The 16,965-nt window shown below is 43.6% G+C and overlaps 1 protein-coding gene across 4 annotated transcripts; it reads left to right on the top strand.

Moving 5' to 3' along the window:
• Positions 1-606: 606 nt before the first annotated feature.
• Positions 607-16,011, top strand: fbxo11b (F-box protein 11b). 4 transcript variants are annotated; one of them, XM_085761811.1, is made up of 22 exons: positions 607-989; positions 2,466-2,629; positions 2,867-2,948; positions 3,184-3,328; positions 3,427-3,556; positions 5,300-5,383; positions 5,556-5,688; positions 5,811-5,917; positions 6,555-6,666; positions 7,746-7,852; positions 7,971-8,108; positions 8,210-8,427; positions 8,610-8,790; positions 9,385-9,507; positions 10,700-10,785; positions 11,528-11,604; positions 11,707-11,850; positions 12,788-12,898; positions 13,003-13,110; positions 13,723-13,831; positions 14,191-14,289; positions 14,395-16,011. In XM_085761811.1, the coding sequence occupies exons 1-22, from the start codon at positions 902-904 to the stop codon at positions 14,522-14,524; spliced, it is 2,676 nt and encodes an 891-aa protein (XP_085617937.1). In that variant the 5' UTR covers positions 607-901; the 3' UTR covers positions 14,525-16,011. The 4 variants fall into 4 exon arrangements, with proteins under 4 accessions (XP_085617937.1, XP_085617938.1, XP_085617939.1 ...); XM_085761812.1 differs by having other exon boundaries at positions 3,187-3,328; XM_085761813.1 differs by having other exon boundaries at positions 715-989; positions 2,867-2,927; positions 14,395-14,542.
• The last annotated feature ends 954 nt before the right edge of the window (positions 16,012-16,965 follow it).

The following is a 16,965-nucleotide window of genomic DNA, read 5'->3' on the forward strand; positions in this document are numbered from 1 at the left end:
AGAGACATAAGCAACTTAAGAGAGGCATAAAAAGAAGTACAAAGAGACTCAAAATGATTTTTTCAAAGGACACAAACATCTGCAAAGAAATGCACATTTTTGTACACATTTAGTCTCTTTCAGTCTCTAATAGGAGGGGTGGGGCGCCTTTACTGCCCTGTGACCAGGGGCCCATTTCCTCTTTAATCCGTCCATGTTAATTAGATAGGAAAACAATTACGCAAACACAGGGCCATTTGCTTTTTGTAAATAATTTAGCAATAATAAGGTTAAATAGTGGAAATGCTTTAACATTTAATAATCATTATCTCAGTTCTTAGTTACAAATTACACCAGCATGCAGTCCATTACTGCACCTGACACTGACCCCAGTGGCTGCAAAATGCACATTGTTTTGGGCCCATCGGAGTGTCCCTGCATTGATCAAATCGCCGCTTGACCGATTCCGAACCCCAACAGAAAGGTTTGTCAAGTCGTTTGATACGCGGCTCCTGATTGGCTGCCGCAGGAGGAAGCGTATGAAAGACGCGACGTGATTGGCTGAGCGGGACACTCGTGTTGCCCTTTTTTTTTTTTTTCCCTTCTCGCGATTGTTTCCCGTGTGGGTTAATGGCTCCTCCTGCTGCTACAGACTGAGACGGAGCTGGCACCGAGCGGCGATAAGGGGGGGGAGCTGTAACACCAACGGAGGAAGGAGGAAAAAGAAAAAAAAGAAAAAGAAAAGCGATTACACCCCAAATACCAGCGGGTTTTTTGTGATCGCAGTTGTTTGGGTGTATTATCTGGGAAGAAGAAGGGCCGTCCGTCCGGGGTGGTAGGGTAGTTGTGGGCCGTGGGGCTAAATTTGGAAGCGGACGGGTCGAGGATAGCAGGCTAATTTTTCCAACAACCAACTCCCCAGATGAACTCCGTCAGAGCCACCAACAGGAGACCCAGGCGAGTGTCGAGGCCGCGCCCGGTGCAGCCCGAACGGAACAACGGGGACAGAGGTAAAAGCCAGGCCTCGGTTCAAGGCGAAGCCGTGTCATAAAGGGGGGTAACGGTCCTCGCGTAGCCCATTAACCCCCGTTTAAACCCCTGTACCGGCCGCGTTCTGTGCGCTTAGAGGCGGCAGCGTTCGGCAGGAAAACCCGAGGCTTCTTCTCGCTCTGTGGCTTAGGCCAGGCCGCGCTTTGTTTGGCTTGAGTGATCGGGGGCTAAGCTATGCTAAACTAGCCCGCTAAGCTAAGCTAAGCTATTTTACCAGGTTAGGTGGATTGGAGATTGGTGGTGGGGGTTGTTGTAGTGCGTATGTAGCTATACGGTTAACGTTAATAGCCTTATATTCAGGTTAAAAAAAAGAAAGAAAACCCAGCTGGAGGCAAAGGAAGGGAGGGAGGGATCGGCTTCCCACAGCTAGTATAACCATAACCCACAGCCCTTTTCCGTGTCTTCGCTCGGCTGTTGCATTCCCAGCTGTCACTAACGATACTCAGGGTGTAAATCTGCGGTGCCATTTTTGGGGTGTAACGTTAACAAAAACATTAGCAGCGAGAGCTAACTAGCCAGCCAGCCAGCCAGCTAGCTGTTAGCTTCCCCCCTCAGCTCCAGCTCCGAGTGGCCTACAACACGGATCAGCTGTGATAGATGATCCGTGTTTTTTTTTTTTTTTAAGATGATTTCACCCACTGTGTCCATTTTGTTTGTGTGTGTGGTGCTGCTGCTGCTGGGGCGGCAGTGGTTTAAAGGTTTATTAAAGCTATTGCACTATTGCATATCCCCCCTCTCTGTCTCTCTTCCTTGTTCTCGGTGCCTGCTAGCCGTAGCTTGATTTGTTTACACCGCGGATTTGCCAGCTACGCAGTTCAGTTTTTTTAGCCATTAGCCCCAGCACGTCTGATCGACTTCATCTGCGGCGGCCCCCTTTAATTTGACAGCACCATGAAAAAAGATGAGTCTGATTCAGCTCGTTTACACAAAATGCACAGTGCCCCGATATCAGCTGGAGGAGGAGGTGGTGGTGGGGGTGCGGGGGGTTGACTACACATGAAATAGTGGTAATAATGTGCTTGCAGGGGGTGGTGGGGGGGTGCATCATCTGCCATTATCAATCAGTAACCTTTGTCTGCCTCAGCACCAACTATTACCCTGTCTGTTAGCCTGCGCAGTGTGCATACAGCATGTGAGCTGAATGCACACCATTGTGTCGGTATAAAGGTAAAGGAGAATAAGGATGTCAGTGGGTTAAGTGTTTGCTGTAATTACTGGAGAAACTGTAGGTGTTTAATTGAGTAAAAGACAGGGGGTGACTGGACCTCTTGCAGAATTACACTGTGATTTTTTATTTTTTATTTCTTCTCTTTTTTGTTTAAATTGCATTGCTTTGCTCCATACTGCAGCTTTGTGCATTGAAAGGCCTCTTCCAGAAAGTGATGGATGTGTGTTGGAAATGTGTTTTTTTTTCTTTTTCTCCCCTCTCTGTTCAGATGAGGAGGCTCCTGCAGCAGCTGCAGCAGAGATGGCTATTGAGGAATCTGGTCCAGGAGCTCAGAACAGTCCCTACCAGCTTCGACGCAAAACCCTGCTTCCCAAGAGAACCGCCGCTGCCTCTGCCACCGCCTCTGCCTGCCCCAGCAAGAGCCCAATGGAGGTAAGACGGGAACATTTGATTGCAAAATTTTTCAAACGTCTGCAGTTTTTTGTTTTGCATGTCTTCAGATTGGTCCGTGTTTGTACTGGATGTGTGATTGAAAGTGAGTTGGTGATTGATTGCATCCTTCTCTGAAGGAACAATGATTTTTTGTGGCCGAGCAGTAAATTTCCCACTTGATTACTTAGTGCTTGAATCTTGGCATGATGCTGATGTCCTGCTTGCCCTCATTCACAGGGAGCTTCCACCTCATCAACAGAGGCCTTTGGCCATCGAGCCAAACGGGCACGAGTGTCCGGTAAGAGCCACGACCTGCCAGGTGTGTGTTAAATCTCTGCAGCTGGGCAAGGAGAGATTTAGCTTTTGTACTTGAGCTTGTTATATATGATTTTTTTTTTTTTTTCCCCCTCCTGTAATCTGGTAAATCTTGTTATTTTTGCAGTCCATTAAATAACATGACTCCATAGTTTAATGTGCTTAGAACGAAAGGTTTTTTCCTAAAGCTTACGTTAGGAATGTGTGTGTCTCTGTGTGTGTACTTGTGTGTTTTTTAGCAGCCCCAGCAGAGCAATATCTGCAGCAGAAGCTTCCAGACGAGGTCGTTTTGAAGATCTTCTCCTACTTATTGGAACAGGACCTCTGTCAGGCAGCGTGTGTCTGCAAGAGGTTCAGCCAGCTCGCCAACGACCCCATCCTATGGTCAGTGCTGCAGAAGAGCTGCCATGAATATTAATGCATAAAAAAAAAAAGCAGCAGACGACTGACATTCTGTGCATGTGGTGTTTTATTTACCGTAGGAAGCGTCTATACATGGAGGTGTTTGAGTACACGCGTCCCATGATGCACCCTGAGCCCGGCAGGTTCTACCAGGTCAGCCCCGAAGAGCACGAACACCCCAACCCGTGGAAGGAGAGCTTCCAGCAGCTGGTGAGTCGCTGTTGAGTTTTGAGATCTGTCGTCTTCTCATGAAGAAAGTGCTCTCCGAGGTGCTTCAATATCTGTGCATTGCCCCGGTTTATTTGATTTCCCTCCCTATGTCGTCTCTGTATATATTAAAAATAAACAATGAGCAGGTCTGCAGAGTCATATATGGCTTTGCAATAAAATCCATGCCAGTCACTAGAATGATAATGTCTGACCTGGGGAGAAGAGTGACTGTAAAGTAAAAACACCCCAAATGTGCACATCAGAGACATTGGAAGGAAAGTCAGTCCCTCTATTTATTTTTGAAATATCACTATTTGTACAGTAAAAAGGAAATGTGACTTGGTGGACTTGAGATTTAGTCTTTTATGAACATATGCATCAACCCAATCTGTAAAATCCATTTTGAAAAGTGCTTTTACTGATCTGCCCATGTTTAATCTCGTCATCGTTTTTACAAAAATGCTAACAAGCTCTGAGTAGAAATTATGGTCAACACTTTGTTTTACCTGTGTTTGACAACATCCACAGCATCTTGTCTCACAGTAAAGACTTTCAGTTTGTCCACTGAAAGATCAGTTTCATATCTGTCTGTGTTTTCCAGAGGATATTTAACAATGCTATGTGTAAAAGTTGTTACAGGGGAGTTCATCTCATTATCTAATTATGTAAATCCAGGGCTTCTCTCAGACTAAACGTCCTCTAAGCTCCTCATGCTTATGGATAATAACAAACATATCTGCTTTATTGATTATAATGAAATGGGAAGATTAATCTTGATGGCTGTCACTTAAATGTTTACAGTTGTCCTATTCTATCCTCACTCTGTTACTTATTAAAGATTGTAGTGTTTTATTGTTGCATATATTGAAAATCACTCTAAAGCTGCAGAGAACCAATGAAAATCATAGATGACTCAAAGTTTATCTATGTTTCCGCACGCCTCTAGATCTGCCACTTGACCTTGTAGCATTATTAGTTTAATGGTTGTATTAGTAAACATTAAAAGGTCACATTAGCAGCATATTAAACAGCTTTATCTAATTATTTACAACAGACTGAAAACAAACCGGGCAAAAATGGAAGTGTTTTTAAAAGGCCCTGCTGCTTTTACAAGTAGTCTGCCTCCCGCTGCTGAAAATAATGGATTAATCTTGGAAGGTTATTGATGTTGCACATTTCTCCTTTATGAAAGTAACACCCATCATTGTTCTACCAGCGAGAGTGACATGAGTTAATCGACCACCCAGCTGACTGGAAGAAAACAGCCCTGAATCAGTCTGTGATGTTTACGAAATAATGTGCAACTTCATATCTCGCTGTTCAGTCACGGTTGGTTTGTGGGTTGCATATGTTTTTTTCCGTAAGATAAGTGTGAGGAGAAAGGAAGCAGACAAATTCTACATCACTAAATTGTCGTCTTTTTTTACCTTTTTTTCCTGTATAATTATATATAAATATTTGATGATTTTACCTCTTCATGCCTTTAAAAATATAGAAAAAAAGTCACTCTTTTCCCTTTTGCAACTCTTTGTTGAGAAGCAATTTCTCTTTTGTTGTGTTTTCTATCATAGACACGACTCCATCACCCAGAGGAATGATATTTTTTGACTCCACTTTATCTGCCACACTAGCTGTTTGAATAGGACGCTCTGATTGCTCATGCTGCACGAGGACCGTCTTAAGGATTGATCTAACAAGCAGCTACATACTGTATGTTGACCTTGCTGTATTTCTGTCTTGCAGTACAAAGGTGCCCATGTAAAACCCGGCTTTGCTGAGCATTTCTACAGTAACCCTGGCAGATACAAAGGCAGAGAGAACATGCTGGTAAGTTGTAACCTCGTGTTTAAAGAGAAATCCTTCTGCACTCATATATATATTTTTTGCAAAGCACAGCGAATGCAAACATCTGCGTTCCTCTGTGGACTGATAATGTGTAGTAGATGTATGTGTGAGTGTGTATATTCTGCCTGAAAGAGTTTGTGCCTCTCACCTGCAGTACTATGACACCATCGAGGACGCGCTGGGCGGAGTCCAAGAAGCCCACTTTGACGGACTAATCTTCGTTCACTCCGGCATCTACACAGACGAGTGGATTTACATAGAGTCCCCCATCACCATGATTGGTGCAGGTAAGTATATTTACCGATGTTGATGCATGCGCCTCGTGCACTCAACATGTCGTCGTGTGTTTTCGTCCACGACACGTACACGCCGGTGCTCATGAGTGTTTTTCCCGCTTTTTCCTCTCAAGCTCCTGGTAAAGTAGCCGACAAGGTGGTGATAGAGAACACCAGAGACTCTACGTTCGTCTTCATGGAGGGCTCAGAAGACGCCTATGTGGGATACATGACCATTAAGGTAGGACCTCACCTTGTCCTTACATGTAACCTCCAAGTTATTGTTTTTATATAGATGAGGATGACATATTTTTTTCATGAGATTGATTGATTTTGTGTGGCTTGAATAGAGCGTGCATACAAACACAGGCTTTGTAACGATGCACACAGGTCACTCTGGTGATCAGCTAGAAAATGTAAGAGTGGCAGTTTTGCTGTATTGAACTGGGATACAAACGGCTTCAATTTGTGATTAAGAATGATTTTGATTGGTTTGTTGATCGGCTGTTAAAGACTGGATTTAAAAATAAAATAAGAGCTCAGGCAGCGATGGATGGATGTAATGAGACTAGATTGTATAGTATTGCACAGATATGCACACATATTACAAGTTTCATGACTAGTTTTGTTTTGGCTTGTGTGTGTGAAAGCTGTAATTTTCAAACCAACTATTTGTAGAAGAAAAAAAATCAGATGTTCCTCTTGTCAGTCGTGTAATTTCACGCGTCTTTTTCTGATATTATCCTCTAATCTAATCGTCCACGAGCGCTGATGTCTCCAGTGGGAGGAGTCCGGTGTGGATGTGGGTGGACAGCAGCTTTGACGCGTTGTCAGTAAACTCAGCCTCTGTCTGACCTCTGCTGCTCTTCTCTCCTCAGTTTAATCCTGACGATAAGTCGGCGCAGCACCACAACGCCCACCACTGTCTGGAGATCACCGTCAACTGCAGCCCAAACATCGACCACTGCATCATCCGCTCCACGTGCACAGGTAACATACACACACACGCTAATCAGCTATAGGGGACACAGTAACATTAATACATGCAGCATTTATGTTTAATATTCGCTTTATTTGACTGTTTATGTCTGTTTGATGTCACAGCATGGAGACTTGGTTTCCTTTTAGTTGAAAAGCACACAGTGTCCCTCGGTTTAGCATTTTACTAAATGATCAGTTTGTCCCTTATGAAGCTTCATCCAAGGATAAAACACTAAATTAGTCATTGGGGTCTTGGACTGGAAACCAAGACGCCTTGGAGCGGTGTTTTTTTTTTTTTTTTTTTGGCAACTGCTTTTGTTGTGACTGTTTGTTCTCTGCGATCAAAAAATTTTGGGTTGTTGGATTTCAGAAGTGGAAAATCAGCAGCGATATTACACAGTGTAACACTCGCTCTGTCACCTCATGTCATGTAATCAAGTGCTTTATCTACTTAAGATCATGTAGCATGAAATGTCTCATCACATTCAGCAACAATGAATCGTGTCAGGAGCGGAGAGCTGCTCCCGTTCTGATAATGTTTGAACCTAGGGCTGCAACTAACGATTACTTTCATTATCGATTAATCTGTCAATTATTTAAACGATTAATCGATTAGTTGTTTGGGAAACACTGAGTGACATTTTTCAACTTTTTTTTTTAACATTTTATTGACCAAATGACAAGATGATGTCCTCAGATGTCTTGTTTTGTCCACAAACCAAAGAGTTTCTCTGTTTATTGTCATAAAGGAACAAAGAAATACTCACATTTAAGAAGCTGAAATCAGAGAATTTGGACTCTTTTTCTTATAAAACTACCCAAACCGATAATTCGATGATCAAAATAGTTGACAATCAATTTAATAATCGATTATTGTTCGATTAATTGTTGCAGCTCTATTTGAAACCATGTGTCTGTGCTAGGCAGTGTTGGAAGTCGATATGAGATTTCACGTGGTTGTGAATTAATACCTTTTTGGAGTTTGTTAGTTTTTTGACTGTCGGTCAGTTGACAGATGATCTGATGGTGAAAGTGATTAGCGATTAGCTGCCGTGGGTGTGACTCTTGTGTTTCCCTCCGTTGTGTAGTGGGTTCAGCTGTTTGTGTGAGCGGCCAGGGAGCGTGTCCAACCATCAAACACTGCAACATCAGCGACTGTGAGAACGTAGGGCTGTACATCACAGACCACGCACAGGTGAATATAAACAAACACACATCCGTCCGTAAAGTACAAACACACACACACATACGCACAGAAATGTTCATGTCTGTGGCTTCGGTCTGACTCGAAGTTTTTTTTATTTTTGTTGCAGGGGATTTATGAAGACAATGAAATCAGCAACAACGCGTTAGCAGGAATCTGGGTGAAAAACCACGGTAATCCCATCATTAGACGTAACCACATCCACCACGGACGAGACGTCGGCGTGTTCACCTTCGATCACGGCATGGTACGTACAAATCACACAACGTCATTTCATGTTGTTTTTGAAAATATATGACGAAACATCACAGACCAAACGTCCTCATCTCTGTCTCGTCTGTGTTTCAGGGTTACTTTGAGAACTGTAACATCCATAGAAACCGTATAGCGGGCTTCGAGGTGAAGGCCTACGCTAACCCCACGGTGGTGCGCTGCGAGATCCATCACGGCCAAACGGGAGGCATCTACGTCCACGAGAAGGGGCGGGGGCAGTTTATAGAGAACAAAATCTACGCTAATAACTTCGCCGGTGTTTGGATCACGTCCAACAGCGACCCGACGATACGGTACGAACACACACCTCACACAGCCGCTGCTTTTCTAGAATTATCAAATGTATTGATAAGGTCAATATGGCTGATATTGATAAAGATGATGTCAAACTAATACCTGGAAATGTTGATAGTTTGGTTTCCAGCTGCTTTTTTACACCAAGGTTGTAACTGTTTGTCCTTTTCTTAATAACCAGGGGAAACGCCATATTTAATGGTAACCAAGGAGGAGTGTACATATTTGGAGATGGGCGGGGTTTGATAGAGAGTAACGATATCTATGGTAACGCCTTGGCGGGAATCCAGATCCGAACCAACAGCTGCCCCATCGTACGGCACAACAAGATCCACGACGGGCAGCACGGGGGCATCTATGTGGTAAATACACTCGTCTGTGTTAATAATGTTAAAGCTCCAGTTGGTAAGTTGACGAAAGTGAAAGTAAACTCCGCGACTTGGTCGGAAATTTCAAGACAATACTCCGTCAGGTCCCTTTATGAACCTCTGCCAAGCGCCCCACACACACAGACACACACAAAGTAGCCATGAACGCACCCACAGAGAAAAAAAAAAAAAAAAAAAAAAGATGTACCGTATCCATAGCACGACGTGTAGGAGCGGCGATTGGCTGCTCCTCCTGCTCCCTCTACCTGACTGGTGGAGAATCGTCGGGCGCGGTGGATTTTGGCAAATACGATTCCAGGCTGTAGGTGGAGCCAGAGGAGTTGGATTTTGTCCTAAATTACTCATTTAATGTCTGACCATCAGAATATAGTGACAATTCCAGCAAATATGACTGAATAATTGTTACCAACTGAAGCTTTAATACATGTGGTGGTTGAGTTAACTGCACATTGTTTCCCTCAATATTATGTGATTGCATTTTCTATTTTTATCGTTTAATATTTTAAATCTAAGCTGAACCAGTTGCACTCTCAGCGAGTCTTCAGCTGCTCCTCTGTTGTGTTCCAGCATGAGAAAGGCCAGGGGGTGATCGAGGAGAACGAGGTTTACAGCAACACACTGGCCGGAGTCTGGGTGACCACGGGCAGCACCCCGGTCCTCCGCAAGAACCGCATCCACAGTGGCAAACAGGTAAACGGACCCAGATACCCTGAGGACTTAAACGAGGAGTTTCGGGAAGAAAAGTGTTTTCACAACTACATTTCCCATGAGCCAACGCGCGCACGGTGAAATCCTTGGACTGGTGCAAGACGGACGAAAGCGAAAACATTTGCCAAGATGTTTTCATTAATCAAGAATGAAAGTTGGGGGTTTGAAGACACCGTCAGATACCGTCGTAGTTCCGACCATAAACGATGCCAACTAGCGATTCGGCGGCGTTATTCCCATGACCCGAAACTAGGAAATGCTGGGCAGGTCGACCACTAAATAATAATATCAAAATAACTATAAAGACAAAACGATATATTAATCGAAAATTGACCCATTAACAAGTGTGGGTAATGTAGATTCATCCACATTAATATGAGACTCTGTTATAACCAAAAGAAAACTCCTCTGAGTCTCTTTAACGTGTTGAGGTTTCGCTCTCAAAAGGTCTTCAGCTGTATTAAAGTGTTTTACTTTACTCTTAAATATGTTCTCCTCCCTGCTGGGCTGGATGTGAGTCAGTCCCTCAGCCCCATTAACACACAGAGCAAACAGCCAGGAAGCTTATTACAGTTTGGTATTATTACTATATTGAGCCAGTCGTCTTTATGTTGCTGCTTATTCAGGTTCAGATCACACACATTTTAATATATTTACAATTACAGTAATATACTGCTGTGATTCTCCATCCAGGCTTCCATACTTATGTGGTATTAAAAAGGTCTTCAAGTCTTTTATTTAACTCGGTGAACGCTGCAGAAAGCCGGTGAAGGAATCAACCTGTGGTTTGACAAGAACAAACATCAGCTGTATTTAGACAAACCAGGGAGACTTGTAATTACCTGCTGTACTGTGGTGACAGATTCACTTCACTGAGCACATCTTTTTTTCTTTTTTACTTTGGTGGTTTTTGTGTAAATAGAACAAATCTGATAATTGGATTATTATTGGAAATGGGGAGATTAGAGTGTGAGGTCCTGAAAGTGAGTACAAACACCACCAATGAGCTCTTAGCTTGAGTCTAATTAGCACCTGAGCTGCTTCATTTATGTAAATATAAACCAACGAGCTGTCTTAAGGTCACCACTCAGGGTTTGATCTACAATATTAATATGCGTGTCTTGTTTTTCATTTTTCTCTTCAAGAAATTTGAAATGTGTCTCTTCTCTTAAAGGTCGGTGTATATTTCTATGACAACGGCCACGGCGTGTTGGAAGACAATGACATCTACAATCACATGTACTCTGGTGTACAAATAAGGTAACATGGTTGTTTACATTGTCTGTTTAACGTGCTGGACCTTTAGTTTAGTTTAGTGAACCTAAATGTCAACATGCGTTTACCACACACATTTAACATGAAAGTGAACACAGACATCAACAATAATGGACAATGGCCTATGATATTGTGGAGTAATAATAAGGTGCAATATGAAAATATACAGTATATAGACTAGGTATATGTAGGGGTGGGCGATATGACGATATTAGATCGTGAAGGATTAAAACATGTAGACGATCTGCCAAAGTGCAGAGATCGTAGGATCGTCTAGGGCACATTTGGTGCATTTTATCAGAGTATGTTTACTTGCACATGCAACTGCAACTATTTAAATGGGCTCTATACACAGCTCCACTACTTCCTGAATTGAAGGCAGTTCCTTTATTTCCTGTCTTACATTATTGGGCAAACTGATTAATCCAAAGTTTGTCCAGTATTGTAAGATAGGAAATAAAGGAGCTGCCTTAAGTTCAGGAAGTAGTGGAGCTGTGCATAGAGCCCATTAAAATCTGTTCAGAAAGGCTCTTTGACCTAAATTGTCTGTTTTTCAATTTTCGATTGAAGATCATGACAAAATCGAGATCGTTATTTTATTTTTTAAAAATCGTGATATGATATTTTTGCCATATCGCCCACCCCTAGGTATATGTATATATTTTTCTAGTTTCCTGCTTCTTCTCTGTTGTGAATGTTTCTAACGACCTTCTGTTGAATCTCACAGGACGGGGAGCAACCCAAAGATCAGGCGTAACAAGATATGGGGAGGTCAGAACGGAGGGATTTTAGTCTACAACTCAGGTGTGTGTTTGACTCGTCTCGTGTGTGTGTGTATATGTGTGTATATGTGTGTGTGTTGTGCAAGAGCAGCTCTGTTTCTAATCCTGCTGTTCATCGCTCCAGGTCTGGGCTTCATCGAGGACAATGAGATCTTTGACAACGCCATGGCCGGGGTGTGGATCAAGACGGACAGCAACCCCACGCTGCGGAGGAACAAGATCCACGACGGCAGAGACGGAGGCATCTGCATCTTCAACGGAGGCCGAGGTAAAACGTCTGCGTTTGACGTCTTTTCACCGTTGGCTCGATCTTTGTTCTGTGTTTCTAGACACTAGCTGGGTTTCCATCCAAGTCGTATCGAATTTAAAAGCGGATTTTGTGAAAATGCGCAAAAAGCAAAGCGAATTTATGCCAGTTTCCATTCATTAGTGTTTTGCGATTAGGAGGAGTGCGCCGTGAGATTACGTCATAAGAGAGCGTGAATGTATCCAACAGTTGACACTCAGCTGACACTCAACATCATGGACAATTTACCTACTTTCCGGACTATAGACGCACCTGTATAAGCCGCACCAGCTACATTTTAAAAGAAAATACTGTACATATTATATAGGCCGCACTTGAAGACGCAGGTTTTCATGTTGTAACATGAGATATTTACACAGAAAGACAGTCGGGAACTGTGACAGTCCGCTCGCTTTTCCGCTGTTTTGGTTACGCTCCTCTCCTCCATGTGCATCTGTTTACATACGAAGCCGGTGAAAAATCAATAAATGGAGCGGTGGATAACGTTACATAACGATGTTACGGCGTGTGTTTGTGTCGTCTTAACCGTCATAAACAAAAGATTATGGGTTACGGAGCGCGTTTGTGTCGCGGGGTGCAGAGAGGAGAGCTGGGAGACCGGGGCGTCGTTCTCCATTTGTTTGAACGTGGCTGGGTGAAGTCCAGCAGCTTCACCCACAAACTCTGGCTCAATTCGCATAATCTGTTTCCATCACAAAAACTCGCATTTCCTTTAATCGATACGCTGACAAATCCACCCCCTCCAAGCGTATAAACTTTTATGCGCATTTACTGCCTTTTTTCGAATTTCTGGCGTTTCCATTCAAGTATTTATTCGCAATTTTTGAAAATGCGAATAAAAAAAGGTGGATGGAAACGCAACTATTGACAGTTTTTCTTTTTCTCTCTCTCTCTGCAGGTCTGCTGGAAGAGAACGACATCTTCAGGAACGCTCAGGCCGGAGTGCTGATCAGCACCAACAGCCATCCCATCCTCCGCAAGAACCGCATTTTTGACGGCTTCGCTGCCGGTTAGCCTTCTTCAAAAATCTGGGTCCAAATAACGCACATAACACTTCCTCACTCTTCTTATCTCCTCGTGGTGCTGATGGCGAACTCTTTGTTTCTCCCCCAGGTATTGAAATCACTAACCACGCCACGGCCACGCTGGAGGGAAACCAGATCTTCAACAATCGCTTCGGAGGCCTGTTTCTGGCCTCGGGAGTTAACGTCACCATGAAAGGTCAGTGGCTGCTTTTTATGAGACTTGAAGGGATAGTTCAACATTTTGGCAAATTTGCCCATGCCATAATCCCTATAGTTTTAGCAGTAGGTTCGTTACCTTTAATTGTTGGTGTAAGGTGTTTTTAGAACGCTCTGGTGGACAAGTTGTGACCTGCACATTCACCACGCTATGAGATAATGATGGAACGGTACTAGATGGAGTTGTTTTCGAGGTAAATTCATGCAAAATCGCTGATGCGTGTCAGTCTCAGCATTTACCTCTAAAACAACTCCGTATCATATCGTTGTGTTATTATCTCATAGCGTGGTGAATGTGCAGGTCACAACTTGTCTACCAGAGCGTTTTGGGAGTTGTTGGATTGTGTATTTGATGATTTTGATGAGTGAAACCAAGAAATCCCATTAGCCTCCGTAGCGTAGCTCTGAGCAGCTCGCGGCTCTGCTCCGCCGTTCTAAAAATAGGTAACAAACAAAGTAACAAACCTGCTGCTATGACTATAGGGATTATGGCAATGGGCCAATTTGCCAAAATGTTGAACTATCCCTTTAAGTTTATAGTCCAGTGTGTTGGTTTGCTCTCTACCTGCCCTCACCTTCCTCCTCCCCACAGATAATAAGATCCTGAATAATCAGGACGCCATTGAGAAGGCGGTGAGCAGAGGACAGTGTCTCTACAAGATCTCCAGCTACACCAGTTACCCCATGCACGACTTCTACAGGTAAACACCACGGGAAAGATTCAGAATACGATGCTGATGGCTGCAGCTTATGATTATTTTCAACATCAACTATTAGATTAGTTGTTGTTTTTTTTAGCAAAATCGACAAACATCACATATTCCTTCGCTTTGCAGATGTGAAGAAATGTTGCTTTAGATATCATCGCTGTTGGTTTTAGACAGACACTTTGAGAAAATGATTAGAATAAATCAGAAAATCAACCATAATAACGATTGTGATTTTGTTGCAGCCCTGTGTTTAAAGAAAATGTTGGTTTAGAAACAGTCATAATGAACCAAATGTGAAAATTGTCTCTCTTTTTAATCGTTGTGTAAATGAATCCGTTTCCTCTGTGCAGATGTCACACCTGTAACACGACAGATCGAAACGCCATCTGTGTTAACTGCATCAAAAAATGCCACCAGGGCCACGACGTAGAGTTTATACGGCACGACCGGTGAGTCTCTCAGCCGCTTCCTGACTCTTTGTTTCTCTGATTTATAGTTAATTATCTTCTGGACTTCTGTCTGGTCTTAATCCTTGGCGTCTGTCCCCCCCGCAGGTTTTTTTGTGACTGCGGAGCAGGGACGTTGTCCAACCCGTGCACGCTGGCCGGAGAGCCCACGCACGACACAGACACTCTGTATGACTCGGCGCCGCCCATCGAGTCCAACACGCTGCAACATAACTGAAGGCATCCGGTCGAGTTACACTCTCCTCACATCAGCATACAAACACAATACATTGCACACAGCCGCGCGCACACACACACACACACACACACACAGAGACACACACAGGACAGACAGACAGACAGATGCACACACACTTAAAAAAAAAAAAAAACACAAACGGTCACATACACACATCCACTTGCAGCCATACGGACCCAGAGAGACTCTATGAAATGTGGCGCTCTCGGATGGGATGGAGGCGATGAGGCTGCGGAGGAAGCAGCTTCCTGCCCGCTGCAGTCAGACGCTGCAGCAGAGCCAGACTCCACTAGAGGGAGACGGACCGATAGGCCACAAGAGATTCCTCACTCGAGTATTTCTTATTGCAGTCTGTAGGCAGAGAAGATGGGAGGAGAAGGGCTACGCAGAGGGGCTGTCGATAGCAGCCAGCGCCCCTTTTACCCCCCCCCCACCCACACCCACACCGCCCCGCTCCTGGTTGTTCCTCCTCGGCTCCCGGCCCACTTCTTCTTCTTCTTCGTCTTCTTCTCCCTCACAGGAACTGCTGTCAAAGAGACTTCCTGCTTCCTCGCAGCTGCCATTCCCATTGGCTGCCCAGGCGGTTGTAACTAGGCAACGGATGGGAGGATGTTGCTCTGTTGTGTGTGGATAAAGAGCAAGATTGTGTGTGTGTGATGGAGCACTTGGGCTTTTTTTTTGTTGTTTTTTTTAAAAATATGTTCCGATCAATGGATTTTATTTCAATGCTTTCTCATGTAGTTTTGTATTTTCAAGCAAAAAGCTGACTGTATTTGAATGTCTTTTATTTTATTATATATTATTATAATTATTATTATTTTTTCTTTGGTTAGCGTCCCTCCTCCCACCCCGACACCCAGGCAAACTGCAGAAACTCAAACGTCCCAGTGGTGAAGTTCTTTCTGTGAAAGAGAATCTTGTTTAAACACTAAAAAAAAACCCTCTCCAGTATATTAGCTTCAATGGCAGGTGGAGGGGCTCCACAGTTGTATAAAGGTGTGTAAGTGTGTGTGTGTGTGTGCGTGCGTGCGTGTAAATGTATGTTGCGTACAGTGAAAGTTGTGTGTGAATGTGTGTGTGCGTGTGTGTATATGTTTCTAAGTTGATGCAGTCAGTGTTTTGTGGAGAGGGTTTCAATAGGAGGCGTCAGAGCTCCTTTGAACTGGGACTGATGAGTGTCGCCTCGCCCCCCAACCCCCCCGCCCCCCTTTACCCCCAATATCCCCTCCCCTCCCCTCCGTCCCCCCCCCGTCCTCTCCCCCCGTGTATCGTGGTGACTGTGGCTCCTCATGCAGCCTGAATCGTATGCATGTACCATAACATCTAGACTTAATATATTGTGAAGTATTCAATAACCATTATGTAGATGCTAGTTGGAATTCAAAAAGGGGTATACTTTCTTAGAAAGACAAAAAAAGAAAACAGGAAACTGGCCATTTCTAAGAAAATAAAACTTTATTAGATCAGAGGTGTCTGTCGTGTAAATTCACTCCACATCCTGCTGAGGTACCAATAAAACACCAGGTCCAAGTCTAGAGAGATCTCGCCCCAGAAAACTTTTTGTTGAGTTCACCTGCAGCTGCTGCTCATTTGGAAACGAGCCACGAATTATTCAGATGACGTGCCACTGATGTTAGAAACGGGATCTTCTTTCGGTAGGAAAACAAAACCTCTGCATTACTCATCTGCAGCAGCTGGCGATCTCTGCTTTTATAGCTTTTCCATCATTGAACCCGAGAGATATTCTAAAATGGTTTTTAGCGTTCAGGGTTAACTGATGTCAAACTGTGCTGTCACACACACAGAGAGAGAGAGATGAGCAGCTGCCGATCTGAGCCTGAGGCCTGTTCAAGTCCTTGACAGCTGCCTGTGGATTAAGAAAAGGGAAAAGTAGCACGACTTACTTCTAATCATCAGGAGCTAATCTGTTGAGTTGAGTTGGTGTTGCAACTGTATTGATTGTTGGGTCTATTAAATTTCATTTACAGCACCTGGCAGCTGCAGATAAAATATGAATTATATTTAATTTACAAGTGTCGAGACCTTCAGAAAGTATCCGGCTGAAATTTGGTTCATTGCACAGATATAGTAGTTGAGCACATGGCCACTGCAACATCTGCAACAGAAATTGAACAAAACTGCAATAAATCCTCCTTCAGCTTCTCTGACACTATTTTAATTTAACTTTTGATTATTTACGGCCGCAGTTTGTGCTGCTGTTGAGTTGTATTGTTTGATCAGCACAGAAAATTGCTCGTATAACAATGATGAAGGGAGGATTTATTGCAGGATTGTGATTGGACTGCAGTAGGTTGTGTTCCTAATAAACCGATGACTGAGTGTATTATGCTGCTGACGTTTGGCCTGCGCACATTTAGAGGAAAACAATGAGATTTCCTTAGAAAAGCAGTGTTATTTAC

This window comes from Trachurus japonicus, chromosome 19, assembly GCF_045865225.1.
Source record: "Trachurus japonicus isolate A0001 chromosome 19, Traja_1.0".
NCBI classification, from domain to species: Eukaryota; Metazoa; Chordata; class Actinopteri; order Carangiformes; family Carangidae; genus Trachurus; species Trachurus japonicus.

What these genes read in the sequence shown, in the direction of transcription:
- fbxo11b (XM_085761811.1), top strand. Translation starts at nt 902, where the DNA reads ATGAACTCCGTCAGAGCCACCAACAGGAGACCCAGGCGAGTGTCGAGG. An exon ending in CATCACCATGATTGGTGCAG is followed by an intron (nt 5,689 to 5,810) that starts GTAAGTATATTT and finishes TTTCCTCTCAAG; the next exon opens with CTCCTGGTAAAGTAGCCGAC. An exon ending in TCACCTTCGATCACGGCATG is followed by an intron (nt 8,109 to 8,209) that starts GTACGTACAAAT and finishes TCTGTGTTTCAG; the next exon opens with GGTTACTTTGAGAACTGTAA.